General features: G+C 49.0%; 1 protein-coding gene across 2 annotated transcripts in view; it reads right to left on the bottom strand.

Moving 5' to 3' along the window:
* Positions 1–489: 489 nt before the first annotated feature.
* Positions 490–19,382, bottom strand: part of TCEA2 (transcription elongation factor A2) — a 28,884-nt gene continuing 9,991 nt past the window's right edge. For both annotated transcript variants that reach the window (XM_067554079.1, XM_067554080.1), the window contains exons 5-10: positions 11,881–12,014; positions 10,225–10,281; positions 8,991–9,145; positions 8,225–8,371; positions 1,598–1,669; positions 490–783 (exon numbers count right to left, since the gene is read on the bottom strand). In XM_067554079.1, coding sequence (XP_067410180.1) covers positions 775–783; positions 1,598–1,669; positions 8,225–8,371; positions 8,991–9,145; positions 10,225–10,281; positions 11,881–12,014 — 574 coding nt within the window. In that variant the 3' untranslated portion in view covers positions 490–774. The remainder of the gene's footprint in view (positions 784–1,597; positions 1,670–8,224; positions 8,372–8,990; positions 9,146–10,224; positions 10,282–11,880; positions 12,015–19,382) is intronic.

Raw genomic sequence — 19,382 nt, 5'->3', positions numbered from 1 at the left:
TCCAGCTGTACCTGAATTAGAATCTCACCTCTGCAGCCAATGGACTAAGTCCTATACTTGGTACCTGAGCAAAGATTCCACTAACTTGGCTGGAACGTGGCCTGTGTCATATGGGTGCAGGATTTGGCTCAGGGGTTTTTGGTTCATGAGCTGATTAAAAACGAAATGTCGTACATCCAGGAGTAGGAAGCATTCCAAGGAAAACTGCCAGGGCATTTTTTACAGCCAGGCTCAGGAGTCTGGATTTGGATAGCTGAGGTTTGAAGGCCAATCAATTCCTTTTCTGATGGCGTATTGGGCTAACACACTACCCTATTGCCTCACAGAGAAGGAAGATCAAGTTTCAGGTGCTCAAAACTAGATCTGTGGCAAGAGCTGTGGCTTCTGGTTGTCTGGTATCTCAACAGTGCCCATCCACCGACGCCACATGAGTTTTGGGCAGGAAATGCAAAGTGGCAGAAGCAGGAAGTTCAAATAAAAGTCAGAAACTGGCAAAAAAAAAAGTTTAATACTGTTATGAAAAACCAACAATACTTATCTGGATGAGAAAATACAGCGAAAATGCATTGGGTGAACTCTCCTGCCAGCCTGTCTGCCCCCGAGGTTCCAATCGCAGCCACACAAACCGAGAGCCAGGCCTCCCCCCAGATGATGCACTTAGTGTGTGACACAAAGTAAACTCACTTGGGATACAGCACACAATTGCTGGGGAAGTCAGAGAATATAGGTCGTGGTCTGTCCGGCTTCCACTGCCGCTGGCGGGCTGGAGACATCTCAACAGAACTACAAGAGATGGAAGTTTAAACCCGGATTAGAAAAACCCATTGCAAATAAGGACCACGAGCGGCACGTGGGTCTAGCTGAAAGTCTCACTCCTCATCGGGCTGGGGGATCTTGCGCGGGCAGCACATGCTCCTCCTGGAGTAGAGGAGCCTTCTTTTCTTGTCTAAAGATGCACGATCTCGCTAATCTCCAGCTAATTCTACAGCTAAGATTTCTGCTCCAATCCAAGGCTGGGCACAGCATGAAGGGGCAAAATTGTGTGAGTTTTAGAAGCCTCAAGAATGGTCATTGTTGCCTCCTTTCTACTGGATGTATAGCAGGAGCCAGCCTTGAGGAGAGGGGAGTGGCCTAGCAAACAAGCCCCAGAGAAATGGTCTGTGTTCGGGGATGGCATGGAAAGCAGGGCTGATTCACAGGGCCATGTTCTAAGAACTCCTGAGTCACTGATCTTCTACAAATGCCAGCACATCTGTCTGGCCAGATCTGCAACGTGGCTGCTTTCAACGGCATCCGCCCCCCCGCGTCCCAGATCTGTACTCTGCACAGCCACCAAGCAAGTCCGCCGTAACAGGGATCAAAGCAGGAGGCTGGGGGTGTGTGTGGGGTGGGGAGGCTCCTAAGTGCTAGTCCCATCCCCACAGACTCGCTGGAGCACAGTGGATATGTTACACTCTCTGTCTCCCCCTCTGTCCTGGGTGTAACAGCATTTGCAAGAGTCAGTGAGGGTTTGGAAGGTGGCTAAGGATTTATTCCTAAAATGACAAACTTAATAAACTTCACACCCTCATTCACACAAGTGTCAATCAGGCTCTACCTTCCAGCGGTTCCCACACTCGTTACACACGACGAAGGTGGTCATGGGCTCGTCAGAGCTGCGGGTCTGCACCTGTGGGAACGGGACAAGAAGGGAAATGGACGGTAAGAGCCCCTACTTGGACCTTCCAAAGAGATTCACGATGGGCAGACATCAAATACCTTCTGGGTTCATCAGTCAGAAACCAGCCTGTAAGCCCAGGACAGCATGCAGGGCCTGAGCCGGGAAAAGGAGCCACACACTCCCCTCTCCCTGTGATCCTCTGAGCCATTCCGTCGCCACTGCTGAGTCCAGGCTGCAGAGCCTACTGAAAATGCTTAGCCTCTTTAAGCAGCGAGGGCAGTGAGCTAAGATGGCCTTACGTCCCATCAGTATCTGTCTCCAAACTCATGGCTCACAACACACCTGTACTGTGTGCACACACCAGGAGAGCCTAAGCCTTACAGCCCTGACATCACAGCGCTAGGAAACTGAGAGCCTCCACTCAACATGTCTGGAGATGGTAACACCACAGCTACACTGCACATAGCCCTGATACCTATTGGAGGCACAGAAACTGCTTCTCGGCAGAGTTCGGCAGGAGGGCATTCAATCGACATTAGGCTGCAGCTGACAGTGGAAGGAGCCCACGGGCTGCCTTCCACGAATATGCAGACCCCCGAGGGATACTATCACCACCCCCTTCCACTCCTGCTGCTGAAGTATACAATGAACACTTTGGCTGTGTCTCCACCCAGATGCTTTTCGGCCACGTCCCCCCACTCGCACCAGTTCCAGCTGACAGCAGGGATGGTGGAAGCTGTAATGGAGACCGGGCACTGGGATTTTTACCATTGGGTTGCGTAACTGCCCACAGCAGGTGCAAACAGCATGGTGGTGAAAACCCCATTTTACACTACATTAGTGTGCCCACCATTGCTACAGACAAGGTCTAAGGGCTCTGTCACACCTGAGATTGGGCTACTCCACGGAAGGCATTTTCTTCCTGGCCGTTACAATGCAGATGAGTCCCCAGCGGTGTTCAAGTGGCTGATAACTAATGCAATGGGGGACAGTCCATCTAACTGCCACCATTTGGCATGACAGCCACTGAAACTGACCAAGTGTTGAAGCAGCAGGACCTCAAGGGAGCAGGGGCTTCCATTTGAGTGGTTAAAACACCAGCCTAACGTAGTCCATTCCTAAAGCAAAGCCTCCCAGGTCGTGCCAGGTGTGCTCTAGCTCCATTCCCATTCTAAAAGCTGGAAAGAGGGCAGCTCACAGGAGCCATATTAATGCTTTAACTGCAGAGAAGTGCCTCAGGAAATTGCCTCTGCATCTCCCAAACCCCCAATTCTCCACCCACAGGTGTAAGAGGAAAACACAAAAAAGCACTCAAACCATTCTTTTTTACAGGCTAGTCCCAACTTCGGCCATGCAGGCTGCCGGAGCCACACGCTTTGTCACTGCTGCCTGCAAATTACCAATCTGTTTTGTATTTAGCCCTTCAGGGAATCCTGGTATTTATCCCTGGATGTGACTGCTGCAGACTTGGCAGACACAGGAACTTTGCTAAACTCTAGAAAGCAGATTTCCAAAGCCTTTAGGTGAAACTGGGTGCCTAATTGCATGTCAAATTACCACAACTACCAGCCCCTATCAGGTGACAGTAAATACTCTGGGATAATTAGGGTGGTCTGCATGTGCTGTTACCCAATTTGCAGTCATGGTAACTATACATGCAAATTAAGTGAGTGCATTTTGCAAATACTATGTGGACCTAAACAACTCTGAAAAATCTGGCCCTGTGTAACTGATCAGCTTTGAATGCTTCCATAATAACCTGTGCATCCAAATACAAGCAGAACATCTCAGTTATGGAGAAACCCGTGTCAACACCTGATGAAATAGAGCTATCCCCTTTTCACTGCAAAGTTACTTAAATCTCCAGGCAGGGCAAACCCTTCTGCAACCTTTAACAACTTTTGACGTTGGCAGGTGAGTAGGGCACATTTGGTCACAGTCTGACTCAGGACCACACCAGTTTGTTGTCAGTGGGCCCCATGGCTGGCTACTAGGTGTGTCTAACCCCCCTGGAGCTGAATGGATCTAGTCATTGTTTCTAACTCTGGGGCTCTAGGCCACACTCTAACCTTTCCTTGGCACATAGGACTCAGCAGTCCAGCTATGCTAAGCCCCCAGACCAGAGCCTCAGACCTCCTGAGTCCCCCCATTCTCTTACTCAAGCCCCCCCTGAGTAGCACTGTAGCCAGGAGAGGTAGCTTCCCTCTGAGAGAGACCCAGAGAGAGAGCCAAACCCAGCCTGTCTGGTAGACCCCAGAAAGACATCACATGTCCAGAAGCAGGTGGGCGGGCCCAGGCCTTTAGAAGCCAAGTGGACACCACCTGACCAGAAGCAGGGGGGCGGGGCCAGACCTTTAAAATACAGGCCGCCTAGCTCAGTCAGGTGGAGATGGCCAAGGGAGAAGGATGCTTCTCCTCTGGGGTGCCCACCTAGAACCAGACCAGAGGTGAATGCTGAGGGGGAGTGGCTGGTTTTACCCATGGCCTGGGAGCTGGAGGAAGGCCTGCCTGAGTGGTCTGGGACCTGGAGGGAGACTGGTCTGAGTGGTCTGCTGCCTGGGACCTGGAGAACCTGCTGGCCCTACCCACTGCCTGGAGGAACTGTCCTCTGCTGAAGAGCCCATGCAGTTTCTGGAGCTGCTGCTGGTTGACAGGGAAGGACTTGTGGGACTCCCACACACCCCCAAACCCAGTGACCCAGGTGAAAGTGATGGAGCCCAGGTACTTTAAGTGGTGGGTGGGGTGAAAGAGCCTAGGGAAGCTGACCGTGGTCTGGCTGAGCTGTGGTTCGCAGTGAGTTGGTGTGTTTTGGCTGGAGCCCCCCTGACTCTGTAGCAACATCTTTGCTGCTGCTAGGGCCCTGGGCTGGCATGCAGTGGAGATGGGTGGGCCTGTGTCCCCCTTCCTCCCTCCCCCCCACCCTGACCTAGGGTGGACAGCGACTACTGCTGGAACCTACCCTGTATTGCCTGCCCTGCTTTGCTTAAAGGCTGGCCCCAGACAGCTGCTCACCCTGCTACGGGCCTGAGCGTTTCCGTGTGCTTCTGCTGGCATCCCCGGCCCATGAACCTTAGACCATTGACTCCCTCCCCCCTCTGGCTAAAGACTAAAGCTGACTGCTTGCTCGCCTACCCTGCCAAGGGCTGTGGCTATAGACTGCTTGCTCGCCCGGTTGGAGGGCTTGAGGCTACTCCCCGGGAAGGGTGTAGCCGGGACGTGTGGCCTCCCTCTGAGTGGGACCCAGAGGGAGAGCCCCCAGGTGCTGCCCCTACAAGGGGGAGTGCTACAAGCACCTTAAGCTCTTCAGGGATAACATGGCAGGAAAGCAAGACACACTGGCTTAGCGAAGGGATTTCTTAACGAGTCGCTTACTCTTAAAAAGCATTAGAGGGTTACAGACCTTTGCAAATAACAGGAGTCCTGAGGTGCCCCTGCCCCATGTCTGATCTCATCCCTTCTGGGAGTCTGAGGGCTAGTAATGTTTCAGGCTGGGCAGAGTCCCTCCTGCCCTCCCCTTCCTACCAGCCCTTCAGTTCTGTGGTGCTGGGCAGCCCCATGCTCGGAGAAGCCCCCTCTACCTCACTTAAATACAGTCTGTCTTCTTTTGCCATGTGCCCAAGCTGAGAAGCTGCAGATCCACCATCCACACTGGCACCCCTTGTTCCTTGGCACTAAGGCAGCGGCTGAGACAATCAATGCTGATGGTTCCAGGTTGCTCTGTGATGACTTCGGCTTGGAGGTGGCCCTTCAATGAGATGGCACGCATGTTTCCTGGCCAAGGCCCCATCTCAGATGCATTATTGTAACCTTGGGCAAGAATAGCCAGGGCAATGGAGGTCCTAATAAAAAATGGGGTTCCTGGTTTGATAGACACATGTCCCCCACTGTCACAGCTAGCAGAGAAAGAGATGTGGGCAGCTAGTTATTAAACCTGGAGTGATTCATTTCAGAACATGCCGAACAGCAGAGTAACCTAAGAGCAGGAACTGCTCAATGGCTGCTCTCCTCATCTGCTTTAGTATCTCATAGTTAATTAATTATGGGCTTATCACGTTAGGAACACAAAAATCAAGGCCACCAAGCAAACCCCGCACAAATGAATGAGGATGTAGGAATGAAGGAACTGAGAAGTCTACAGATTCAAAATTACAGGTTACAAAATGGGCTGATTAAGTGGAGAGAGGGAAAAACACTACTGAATTTTCCCCATTTAGGGCCTGATGCAAAGGTTATTGAAGCCTGGGGGAGATTTTTCCATTGGTTTCAATAGACTTTGGAACAGGCCCTTCGAACTTGCCATGAAACAAGTGTTCACCCATAACAGAATAGGTGTTAAATGGCAGGTAGCAGGACTTACCAAATCAAAATTTGACCTTTTCTTTCCACTGAAACATAGGGCTTTTTTGTTTTAAAATGTTCTTTTCATTGTTAAACAAACTATTCACTATCCAAAAAAACACAATCCCTATCCAATCTTACAAATGAGACTACTACAGTCTTAAAACCACATCTGTAACTTAGCCAGCTCCTGGGTTTGCAGAATGGCTGGCGCACATATGCAAGTTGTACAGTGCTTTGAGATCCTGAAATGGAAGGTTCTATGGAAGGGTAAAATAACATCATGAGAAAAACACCCAGCCTAGTTTAAAATCTAGCTCCAGTGTTTTGGCACTCTTGGTTGGAAAGGGTTCCTTTATTTCTTTTTCTCTATTTAAATTAATTCTCTCTATTCAATTAAAAAAACTTAACAAGATCCTGCTAATCAAATGCATTTTGAACCCATTCCTCTTCTAAAATCCACTTTTCTCTTCTTTTATCTGTTTCTACCAAATTTTTCAACAGAAAAGAAATAACTAACTGGTAATGTTTCCATTCAAAGTGCCAACAGGCCAGTCACCTGCTATTCCCATGGCTGAAGCATCTTGAGCAAAACCAACCCGCTAACACAAGCCACTTTCGGGAATAATGCTCAGGGCCAGATTTTCAGAAGCTATATGGTGTGCAATTGCTCAAGCAAAACCCTTGCTCAACCCCTTGCCTAGCCTGTGTGTCTGCAGTTCAGGCAACTGCATGTGCAAATAAGCCTTGCTAAGTACCTGCACACACAATTGGTACGTGCACAAGTTAGCAAAAGTGCATGCATGACTGAAGGCACATTTATCTCCAGAGGTCTGAAGAAGACATGGTAACTCAGGAACAGCAGCGCACCAGGGTGCTGACAGCTGTCCATTGAGAGATAACATGAAATTCTCTCTCCAGGTCACTGTCTTGTTTATTCCTTGTTACATTCCTTCTCTCATTCATGGTTTGATTTTAAATGAGGCTGGGAGTTTTCCAGCCATATCTCCAGCCTCTCTCAATTCTTACCTTTGCACTTTCGAGTGCCTCCAGCCTGTGACATCAGAGTGCGTCTCTAAACTCCTGCAGCCTCTTCTCTCCACCACGGGCCAGAGTCGTCTTTCTCCAGGGCTTCCCCCTTCTCTCAGTTCCTCCCAGAGTCTCCCTTGAGCATCAGACTGTGTCTCCTAGCCTGCACTGCAGGCAACTTGACTCCTCCAGAGATTCTAGGGCCAGACCTGTGCTGCAGCACCAGTGTGGACGTGGCTATACAGGGAAGGGGTCGCATGCAGCTCTGCGGTGTGGACACTCACAGGCGGCTGGCAACCACAGGTACCATGCCCATGAGCCCAGACCCACGTACACTCTGCAGTGTGAACATACTTTTAGAGTTATCCTGCTGGCTGGATGCTATTACGGTGGATTCTACTCTTCCACATGCCTTGTAAATAACACACCCAGCATACTCCACCCTTGGATGGGGAAGGGACTCTAGTGCCCTTCACTGGCTGACAAAAGGAGGGGTTTGAACAGGCTCTAGAGGGAGCTGCTTTTAGCGCACACCGTCACAAGGAAGATCTTTGAGGTGGTGGGGGAATGGGCATTCCCTCACCCTAGCAGAAAATTCAGTGTGGCTCTGGATAAGCTCTGGAGCAGAGCCCAGGAGGTTACAGTGATCCAGGAGAGACACTGCAAGCCAAGTCCATAGGTGTCCCTGGAAAGTCACCCCCATTTCTGTTATGGTTATTAAGCTGGAAGGAAAATTCCCTCCATCCCTACTCCACTTTTACACTCTCTGCTCTAGTGAGTCTGCAATAAAGAGAGCACCAAAGATCCTGCTTTGGTTTCAAAAGGCCTCCAGTGTGCATCTCCACACACCCTGGTGTGTCCCAAACCCTTACACACTTGGACAAGTTACCCTCCATGTGTGCAAAAATGTGCGAGTGCACCAGCAGCAGGGGGCAGGAATAAGTAGTCCAGCTACATTTTAGGAGGCCCTTACTGCAAAAAGCTAGCTCCCCTGAGGTTCTCCTGGTGAGCTGCAGGACTTGTCATCCGACATGGCCCAATCCCATGATGTGCCAAGGGCCCCTGGGGACATACTGAACATCCTCAATGTCCACTGGTTTGACCAGACTGGAGACGGCTCAGAACCTTGCAGGATGCTGCTCTTTATAAGCAAAGATGGCAAATCCCTGGCGGGGCTGTGGGAGCTGCTGGGCTAACCTGAGTGTAAGTGCAGTTCTTCTTCTTGCACTTCCCACAGGTGAAGAGGTCGGTTTGGGTCCCTCCTGTCCTAGCTATCTGGTGCTCCCGGATCGCTTCCTTTGTCATGGCTTTCCTGATCTCCTTCAGCTCGTTACTGGCCATTTCCTTTCAAGAAAGAAACAAAGGCAGGTCAGCCCAGCTTCCCCGCCACACTGCTGCCAGTCCCATCCCAGCAGAGTGACAGATGGAGAACACAGGCAGCAGGGCTGGATGGCTCATGGGACTATGGAGCCTCTCAGCTCCAGTCTCCAGTTCAAATCCAGCCTACGTCGCCAGTGGGAAGTGACTGGGATGCTCAGTCTAGCTTCAAGTAGACAAATATCCGCATCACAAAGCCCACCCCTAACTGGCCTCATTGTGTGGGATTCTCAACTGAGAGGCCACGTACAGACCTGCCCATTGAACTGTAGAGGTGCTTGCCGCAGCCAGCAGAGAGACCCAGTGCAGGGAAGCTCATGTTGCTGTACGTGCTCTGTGGATACACAGAGGAGTTCAATTTCCAGAGGAGTCAAGCACCTATCTCTGGCTCCAAATTCCTTTGAGGAACTAAAAAGTCCCCCTCACCTGCACCCTCATCTATGGTTGACCCGGAAATGCTGCTGCTGATTTGAACCTTAAACCGAGCTGCCATCTTGAGAGCAAACCAGCTTCTAGCTTGAAGTTAATCAGAGTGACACAATCCCTTAAGAATAATGCCTAGGAAGGTTTCCCTGCCCCCCCTCACCTCTGAGGTCATCACTGCGATCTGCTCTGGGGTGATTGCTCCGCACAACACGTTCTTTCTCAGCTCAGGGTTTTTCGAGTCCTTCAGGTTGGAGATGCGGCTCCTCACACGGTTTTTGTACTTCATGTCCGTGTTCTTGACATCTTGGTATATATGTACAAGAACAGTTAAGGAGCTACACGGGGAATAATTAACCCTGCCACCTACCGTTGCTCTGATCCAAGGATCTCAAAGCACTTTCCACACATTAAGGAATTATGCAACACAGTCCCTTGTGAGGTAGGAGACAGTCACTGCAGCCAGGGAACATGTGAGGACACAGACACTGAGAGGTTAAAGTGACAGGCCCAGAGTCATATGGCAAGTCAGTGGCAGAGCTGTGAGCAGAAGCCTGGAATCCTGCCTCCCAGGCCCATGCACTGAACAACAGGCTACATCCCCTTGTTTAATTTAACTGAACTCAAACACTCGTAAAGGCTGGAGATTAATACTGGGAGACCTCTGGCTCTTTCCCCGCCCGCACAGCAGAAGCTGTTACATGTGTGCCAAGACTAGCGTTGAGCTGCCACCCTCCCCAGAAATAAATTGCAAAGGGGTTCCTCCAAAGCCAATTTAGGACACAGAGGAAGGGAGAGGGTGTCCCAGTTCTGCAGCTAATTCCCTTCCAACAAATGACTTCTCCCCAGCGCTGGAATGGCAGCGTGGTGGAAATAATCTTTGATTTCCACTATCCTCATGTCCCTCCACATATTGCTGTTATCTGCTGGACAGACTAGAAAGCTGTGCACTACACCACCAGAGTGTAACTAACCCCTTTGCCCCCTGTCACACTGCCGGCACTCTATCGCATCTGAAATTAGCAGGCTACCTGACACCAACTGCTACATCTCGCCTGGTCCCTGCCCCGTGGCCTGGCGGCAATGAGAGCCCTGAAGAAGGTAAGTGTGGGGATCTGTTGCACGGGAGGATGGGGAAATCAGGGCAGTACAAACAGACTGCCACGCTGATGCCAGTCACACCAGGGAGTAGTCAGTTCTGAGTCGACAACAAATCCATCAAGGGGCTTCGTCTTTAACCTGCAGCTTTGTTCATCAAGAACAAGGCTGCAACCCAGCACAGAGCCCTGGGGAGCGAGACTTTTGCACAAACATCTATACAACAAAAGCCATTTGCCCCTATTTTCCTCCTAGCCCCCGGGGTGTTGCTCACAGAACCCTCCATCCCACAAGGATATATTCTTCAATCTGCGCAGAGAGGTGCTCGCAGTCGGCACCAATGGCAACGTAATCATCTGTAAAAGAACAACAAACACAATTACTGATCACTTTCAGACAGCCACGAGAGCCCAACGGCTCGATGTTTTGGTGACCCTGGGGACCAATGCCTAGCTATCTACCTAGCTTGAGTCACACATGCCCTCTCTCACAGGTGGCACCTGGCGTTTGCTTTACATGCCCCTTGACGCATTTTAAAACACAATGATAAAAACAAATGACCCCAGCTGACTTCCACTGTCTGCTGCTCCACTGACTCCACTAGGGCTGTCCAGAGCTGACGCAATGGAGAATTTGGCAACCAGGTGCAGTTATATGCATTGTTTGTCAGTAACCAACACAATACTGGTAACTTATAGCCTAAATAAGTATACACAGGGCCTGACTCTGATCTCACTGGCGCAAACGGGTGGCAACTCCACTCTGGTCAATGGTGTTACATGGCAGTAAAACCGGTGTACTCAGAATCAGGCCCTCATTTTACTTATTCTTGGCCAAATGCCCTGCAACCTCCATCTGCCCATGCCCTTATCGCCACCCACTTCCGGCTCGCTGTAATTAGGGCAAATAGCTGGTGAAATCCACTAAACAACCTGGTTCATATAAGAAAGCGATGTAGTGATTGTGTGTGTTTGGCGCCTAGACCTGGCAAAAGACTGATGAGCAGGAAGGAGACGGACAGGCACAGGTTGGGATTCGTTAAAGCAGACAAGGGAGGGGGTGGGATGGGGATACAATGCAATTGTTGTAATTAACACTATCTGGCACAGCAGATATACAGGAGTGATTTAAATAAAATTCTGTGACGCGTGCATTTCTCCATCTGCCACTGACATTCCATCATTCCCAATTAATACAGCACCTCAGTCGTGCATACAGGCCCACATTTTCAAAAGGTGGCCTCTAATTTTTGGACAACCCAATTGTTAGAGGCCCAACTTGGGACACTTACGGACTGATTTTCAGAGGTGCTGAGCACCCACATGGCTCCTATTGACTTCAATCAGGGCTGCACATGTGTAACTGAGGGACAACTTTCACCCCAATCCCTTATAGATGTATGACCTTCATAGGAATCTGTTCTAACAGCTGAGTTCCCTAAAACCCTGCCCTACCTGCAGAACCCTATCGGCAGCAGTGTGGTTACCCATATCCAGCGTGCTGCCTTCCAGCTCCACTTTCTCCCAAAGGGGAGATGGGGATGTCAGCTGAGTTTTTTTTAAAGCAATCAGACAAGCCCGGGCAATGCGGAACAAGCCCAATGCCTATGGACGTCCCTGACTTGAGGTCAAACTTGTGGTTGGCAGCCCAACTAGACGCCCAGCAGAACAGTCCCAGCAGAAGTATCAGGTAGAAGTTGGCCACCACTCTTTTCTTCCCTTCTATGGCACAGAGAGGTCGCTCCCCAGATCCCCTGGGTGAAATAAGGTTTAGCCAAGGGATTAAGGCCCATCTTCCTCTTGCTTGTGCATGGAACTCCTCCTTGGCGCAGCGCTGACCTCAACACACACATGCTTCTGACGGTCAGTAGAAATGCATGGCAAAAGGGCCGCTGTGAGAATTTGCAGCCAGCCCAGTGGAGCACATCGCCCTGCGCGAGGCTCCCGCTTACTTACTGTCGGTCTGCAGAGCAGATGTCAGCATTTCTCTGCATTTGTTGCGGACAGCGTCGCAGGTGATGGGCACCGGTGGAAAAGTGGTGATTTTTGGCGTGGTCGGCGTCTTCGGCGGCTCCTGCCGTTTGTTGGCGCTAAAAGAGAAACTTCACCTGTCAGACTCATTCAGTTCAGGTCACTGAGAACAGCGTGGGGCTCAGCAGCAATGCAGTCAAGTATCCTGTTAATCATGACGTAAAACCAATCATGAAAAAGCACAGCAAAAACCCTTGCCAACAGCTGCCTCCCCCCAGTTCATACAGATCACAATATGTCAACCAATAGCACTGGCCTGGCTACGAATACGGGGCTCCCAGGAACTGGAGTGGCTCTACACACATGTGCATGTTGACATGTCCTTATAACCTATAGATGAGTCCTCATATGATATTGTCTACGCACACTGATTTAGTCCACTGAACAAAAAGAAAACTGTCATGCCCTCAGAGGTCAATGAGAAAGGCTATTACAAAGCGATTGGACACTGTCAATACTCCATGCTTTGTTTTTGATTTTCTGTTACCTACCAACATAGGGGCTTTGGGAGTTTGGTTCTGGCATTTTGGCACACTGCCATATGGGATTTCACGACTCCAAGGAAGAGCTCCCTTGAATGTGGGACCTCCTGGAATGACATCCCGAGACCTGAAGAAGAGCTCCATGTAGCTCAAAACTTGTCTCTTTGATCAACAAAAGCTGGTCCAAGATATGATCACACCCACCTTATCCCTACACTGGACAATCAGCACTGGAGCACACAATAAATCCACTTCTCAAAAGGACTGCCTTACAAAGATGGTGCACTGTATAGGGCAGAACAATCCCAGGTTACCCTTCCATCAGCAGAATAAGGAGGTGACTTAGACCTTCCTTTCTCCTGCCCTGCCCCTCACACAGCTTGACCCAAGAATCCAGCCCCATAACCTAGAGTTTCCCATTTAAAATCTTATAACAGACCCACTCCTGCAGTCCTTACTCAGGCAAAACTCCCAGTAGTGAAGTCAATACCAGTTAGTGACAATGGTTCTAACGTCAGTCGCAGGGATCGCCAGACTCTTTTCACATAGGCCACTTCTGTGGGGAGTTCAAAATTAATTTTGCTCTGGAGAGTGAATTATGTTAGAATTGGGGTAGAGCAATGGGGCCTGAGTTAGGATTGCAGGAGTAGGGTCAGTGTTTTTAATTCATGGAGGGTTTTTGTTGTTTTCATTTCCTTAAAGACAGACAGACAGACAGAAAGAAAAAGGACTTTTTTATTTGAAGTACTACACACACCACAAAATGTATTGCAAAGCACTTAAGCGAGCAATTAGAATATCCAGTCAGTTTGCTCAAATAAACACTGTGTTCTACTCTACACATTCATAAAATGGGACAAGATCAAGGACGGTCCATTCCGTCCACCCTCCCCCCCGCCGTCTGTGAAATGTTAGGGTCAAGACTGTCTAGCCATTCTAGTGATCTGGCCCATCGTGCCCCAGTACTTTATAGTTCTATGCATCACTCCACCCAAATTATGCCCTGATTCACCCCTTCAAAATGCAGTAAATGTAAACATCACCCCATAAATCTGGTATTTGTTGAATGAGTCAGGTGATCTCAGTCCCGTTCCTAAGTGACCACATCAGAAACCGCTCCACTAACTAGCATCCTGGGAGGCAGTTTCATCAGAGAGCCCCAGAAGCAAATGGCCATGGAGACTCATACCCCCAGAGGCAGTTTTCCTAGCTCGAGATTGAGGCATACGGGCAGGGTAACAAGGGGAAGCTTGCTCAGCTCCTGAATATGCTGCAGCTTCTCAAGAGAGAGGTATCTTTGGTTTCCAGGTCTGTCAGGCTCACACCTTTCACCAGGACCATGGTCTTATGACCAAAAACACTGTAGGTAAAACGAGGCTTTTGACTGAGCCAAGTAGTTGAAGTTCAGTCCTCTAGAGTGAAATGCAGGCCAGCGTGGAAGCGCAGATCAAGGCCTTTCATGCCATGTGTGCACCATGGTGAGGCTGAATATGGGACTTCTTGGGGGACAGGGCCTCTACGCCCCCTACACACTGTAAAGGGAGGCCAGCATGAAGGACAATTAGGGGGTAGGCCAGGAAAGAAGCAACAGGCTCCATGACTATGCTGACCCAGTCCCCCCAAACCTCCTTACGAGGGAGCAATCCTTCCCTGTTGCAGTCTCACTCCTGCCTAGCGATAGAGAGGTCTGAATTCTATGTCAGCAGCCCCCCACTCAGTTCCCTGCTACTCCAGTTTTAAATGGGAAGAGGTGAATTCCACACACAATTAGCACAACTTGATTTCGGAGTGTTGGTAATGGCACGCTGCTGAGCGAATACCCTAGTTGTGAGGGAGTTTTTCAATGAAAATTTTTAGAATCCATCCAAAGACATTCCCTATCCATGACACCTCAGGAAGCTATCCCAAAAGGGAGGATAATGGTATAGCCTCTCATGCCCCGTCACATGGCACAGTTTATCTCAGCACAGATTTGAACCTCTTTGTTTTCTGTGTAAAGCCTCATCTCTGCAACATAGCAACTCCTGTTACCAAAACAGTTCAAACAAGTCCCATGGCTCTGTGCTGAAATATCGCTGAAAACACCTGCAGAGAAGTAGTAACATGAGAAATAGCAACAGAGTGGGAGACTGAGAGACCTGGGCTTTGTCTGGTCTGTAGCACTGAGTGACAATCACAATGGGCCACGCGAGCAAAGCACCCCAAGCCTGAACATTTCCTTTGGGCATATTTGTTAGGAGAGATACATCGTCTCCTAAACTTGGAATCATTCTGGGTCCAAATTCCCAGAGGCATTAGGAGCACGGACAACAGCTGGGCATAAATGTGCTAACTCAGTAACCGCACCTGTAAATGGTAAATGACAGTCATTTGTATGTGCAGGCACAGTAATTTGCATGCACAATTGCACATGGGTTTTCTAAAGTCAGGCCCCCTTGTGTTCACAGTTTTTATTGACAGGTGCATTTACAGCTGGTTTGACAGCCCTGGAGGCTGGAGTCTCCTGCGTATTTCGAGCAGGTACAGCCCAGAGAGTGACAAACCCAGCTTCCCTAGTAACATAGTTCAACCCTGCAGTGGGAAAGATTCATCTGAGAGGGCAGATGAATGTCCGTGCCGTCTCAGGCTCAGTCCTCACCCACTGAGCTGCTAACGAGAGAGAGTGTGATGTGGACAAACAAACACCCCATCACTCTAGGCCACTTACCAAAAGCAGGTAATATTTTCAGTGCCTCCTGACCTAGGCTGAACTTAAACGAGTGACCTGGAGGTGAAAGCCTCTATCGTATACTCAGCCTCCCCTGACAGCTGGTCCCCCACCTACACAGCCAGGTTCTCTGGCCTGTTCTGCTCTCCTCGCACATTGAGGCAATACAAAGGGAGCAGAAACCAGAGGCCCACTGCTGCCGTTTCCCTAGCACCGGGAAGCCCCAGCAGTCAGAGAGCTGCCTCTTCTGCCTCCCTTGCCACAGCCTCCATGGCAGAAGCACGTCAGCTGCAGAGAGGGAGCATGGTCAAAGCCCAGTGTGCTCCAGATATCCACCGCTGATATGCGGTCCCTAGGGACCATAACCAACTGTTTTAAGCTGTCCTGCGGCAGGGCACAGAATCATGGATCTGTAACCAGCTCCCCAACAGTGAGAGCCGCAGAGAACCCAACCCCGTTTTCTGTTCATTCTATGGCAGAGGGAGAAAATGGCTCCCTTCGAGTTGACATTTATAGTCTCAGACACTGACACCACGCTGCTATCCTAGGTCTGGCGGTGTACGCACCAGGCAATGAAGCTATCCTAGAATCCTTGTTTCTCCTCTAATCATGAAGCTGCTGCTACTATAGGAAAATGGGACTTCGACAGCTCAAGAATTGACACTAGGTACTTCAGCAAAACGAGAGTTCTGTGGCACCTTAAAGACTAACACATTTATTTGGGCATAAGCTTTCCTGGGCAGAAACCCACTTCCTCAGACGCATGAAACTTGCATCTGACAAAGTGGGTTTCTGCCCACGAAAGCTTATACCCAAATAAATGTGTTAGTCTTTCAGGTGCCACAGAATGCTCGTCGTTTTGCTGAAAACAGACTAACACGGCTACTCCTCTAGGACACTTCAGTAGGGCTAGTTCCAACCCAGCCTAGCACTTCAGTGCCCAAAACTCTTAGGTCCCCCAAAGCTGTCCATTGCTACGTGAAAGGAGGTGGTGGTTTGACTCTAGTTCCAGACGTACCCATCCCAGGTTTAAAAACTCTACCACGCAGGGCACCCTGCTGGCACAGACAGCAATGCAGTCAGGGATGAAATGGGAATGGAAGCTGAACTACCCGCTCAGGTGGCTGCCTCCAGGGCAATACTATAAGGGTTAGGGCACAGTAACACATAGGGAGCTTGAGCCACTGGTGGTTGTTGAGGGGCTGAACGGAAGACTTACCAGCCTTTGAGGATCTGGCTCTAAGGCACCCACTGAAATCAAGGGGAAGTACATCCCCTAAATACTTTTGAGGATCTGGGTCTCAGTTACTACTAAATTCTACTCATCAGTACTGGTTATCTGGCATAGATCCCGAGCATTAAGGACCAGATTTTCAAAGATGGTCAGATGCCTAACGATGCAGCATGTACGATAGCACCTAAGCAGGTTAGAACCTATCTCCCACTGAGCTCTCTCAATGGGACCTGGCTTAGGCACTTCTGCAAAATCCACCAGGAGTTCACCTGCATCTTCAGGTGCCTAAAACATCTCTGTCAATCTGGCCCAAAGACTTACATTTTCATAAAAATAGGCCCTGCAGACCCAATTTACACATGCAATTACTACATATACATAACTGCACACGTAACCATTTGGACGTGCAATAGATTAGCACAAGTGAATTTGTGTATACACATTTTCCTGAAAACGTAGGCTAAATGTAGACTAAAATAAAGTCACGTCACTGAGCTGAGTACATACAACATCACCTGCAAGAAATGCTGCAAATGTTGGTCTGACAGTAAACAGCTTCTGTTTCGAATGGAGCAAATACCACCAGTTACTGCTATGAATCTATGTCTCTGTACAGACTACACCTACATGGCTGAATGTATATTTCTGTGGATCACATGGGACTCTAAGATGCTTCTAAAACTGTCACAATGAGGCAGGTGCATTTGTTGCATGAAATTTACAAGCCCTTTGTCTCAGCTTGACAGAAACATTGAGCCCCAAAGGTATCCCAAAGCAAAATCTCCATTCAAGGACTCCTTTCCCCGCTTCCATTAATTGTCACATCTGTGCTAATTAAGCATCTTTTAAAAGAGGACTAAAATAAGCTCCATATGCTTTAAAAATTAAAGTATCAAACCTGGATGCTGAAAGTTTAGATTCCTAAAGCAATATTTAAGGAGTGAAGTAAAAGTGGCCTGATCTTTGAAAGGTGTTGAGTACCTGTTGATTTCAGTGAGATTTGCATGTGCTATTTCTGTCAGCTACAGAGTGCACAAGTGATTGCACACATGCAAATGGGGCTAATGCAAACTGATGTTTTTAAACAGACCAAGAAAAACTCATTCAGGGAAATGTGCAAAACCTGCCCTTCCTACCAGCTGTTATGTGAGCGTGTGGCTTTGGCAGAGTTCAATGGCTCAATAAGCCACCATCCTCCAAAGCTCTGGAAGACTCATTTGTGCAACATAAGAGAGAATTTGATAATCTGCCCCACAAACCTCATTAGGTGTTGTGTGTCTAAGTGCAGCTCCACCTCAGCAACAGAAGTCAACCTGCCCCAGGAAGGTTACGGCTCAAAGTAACCCAAAAGCCCTTTAGAGCAGCTGCCTGATTGTGCAGTAGAATTGGAGGTAAGAGAAGCACTGAGAGTAGGCTATAGTCTGGTGGACCTTCAAGGAAGCAGAACAAGCTTTTTCTCATTCCTGCAGTTTAAAACCATAGCAGGCCCTGAAAAAGACCTCAGCTGATTGCTCTTAAATCAAATAATACAGGTTTCACAGAAGTCCAGGCCACAGTTACGAAGTCCGTGTAAGAGGAGGATTTTTTTGTCATTACATAGTTGAGAAATAAGAACCCTCACGCACAACACAGGGTAGTTTTGCTGCAGGAAATGCTGGGGGTTTGCACTGCTCCTTTCGAGCACGGGAATAAGCCTGCACATTTTCCCCCCGAGAATACAAAAATCCTCTGCATTACAAAAGAAGTGACACAAGAACAAAAGGGTGGTAAGTGTGATGGCCAGACTGAATGGGATTTGGACGGCAGTGGAAAGGAAATTGCCATGAAAGCAGTACACTGACAGCCAACAAATCCAGAGACTCCCAATAAGTGGCCTGATGAGAAAGTCCTGGCAAAAAGAAACCTCACTACTGCCAGAGATGAAGACATCCTATATGAAACCTATTAAAAAGTATTGCAGTAATAGTTCAAAATACTACACCATGCAGCAGTGAGACAGAGTGCTTTGAGCCATAACAATACAGAACTGCTGGATATAATTTTATAAGGGATACCACATACTAGTGTATCACGTAAATATCTCGCCTCCCAGAACAAGTGCCACTTCCACCTTGGATGGCTTAGATACTCTAGATACAGCCAGACTGATGATAGATCCCTAGTCATTGCCAAAGAAATTCCCCACTTGCATTACAGAAATCAAGAAAAGTTATGGGCTAAGAGGTACTCCAGATTTCTTCACTGATACAAGGGAAAAGGCTCAGCCAAAAATCTGTCGGACTACACGGCTGAAGTAAGTACTTTTCAACACTGGCTGACCTCTCCATTGCTTTGATAGCAGCCTCATCAAACCAGCATAGCGGTGCACTTACTGCCCACAGATCAGCCATACTGTCTGACTAATTAGTCTGTCTGTCCTTCACAGGCAGAAATCGGGGCAATTTTCGGCCAACAAGCTCTCTGGGTTTTTCAGGCAGATTGGATGTCTCTTTTGTACCTTCAGAGGAACAAATGCTTTTCGCTCTGTTACAAGGCAGCATGTTGTGTGGGACTGACTACAGGCTGGGAGACAGGAGCTACATACCTCTAACTCCTAACTTCTCTGCCTATGTTCTCCCCTCTGGAAAATGGAGGGGGTACTTCTATCTGACAGGGGTGTTGGAGGTTTAATGTCTGCCCCACACTTTGAAAGGAAAACGAGAAGTCGTAACTGCGCAGTGCCTCAGAGTCTTACCAATGGAGGGCGAACAACAATGACCTTGGTGGGACTGATGGGTAATCCATTGGTCCTTGGTTGCTGAAAGGGGGGTGTAGCACCATATTTCTGCCTCCATGACCACAAATGGTGTGTTATTTGGGCTGTCTACACCCCAAATCACCTCCTCCAAACTGTGAGTGTCCTAACAGTGTGGGTTTGTTTTACTCACAATTTTAACCCTGTTCACTCTCCCAGGCCCTTTTGGAGTAGGCTGAGGCACTCTGGCCAATGTGCCGGACAAACCTT

The sequence above is a fragment of the Emydura macquarii genome, unplaced genomic scaffold, assembly GCF_026122565.2.
Source record: "Emydura macquarii macquarii isolate MOO-44397 ecotype Brisbane River unplaced genomic scaffold, CSIRO-AGI_Emac_v2 contig_1483, whole genome shotgun sequence".
Classification (NCBI taxonomy): domain Eukaryota; kingdom Metazoa; phylum Chordata; order Testudines; family Chelidae; genus Emydura; species Emydura macquarii.
This window is presented reverse-complemented; position numbering and strand designations above follow the sequence as displayed.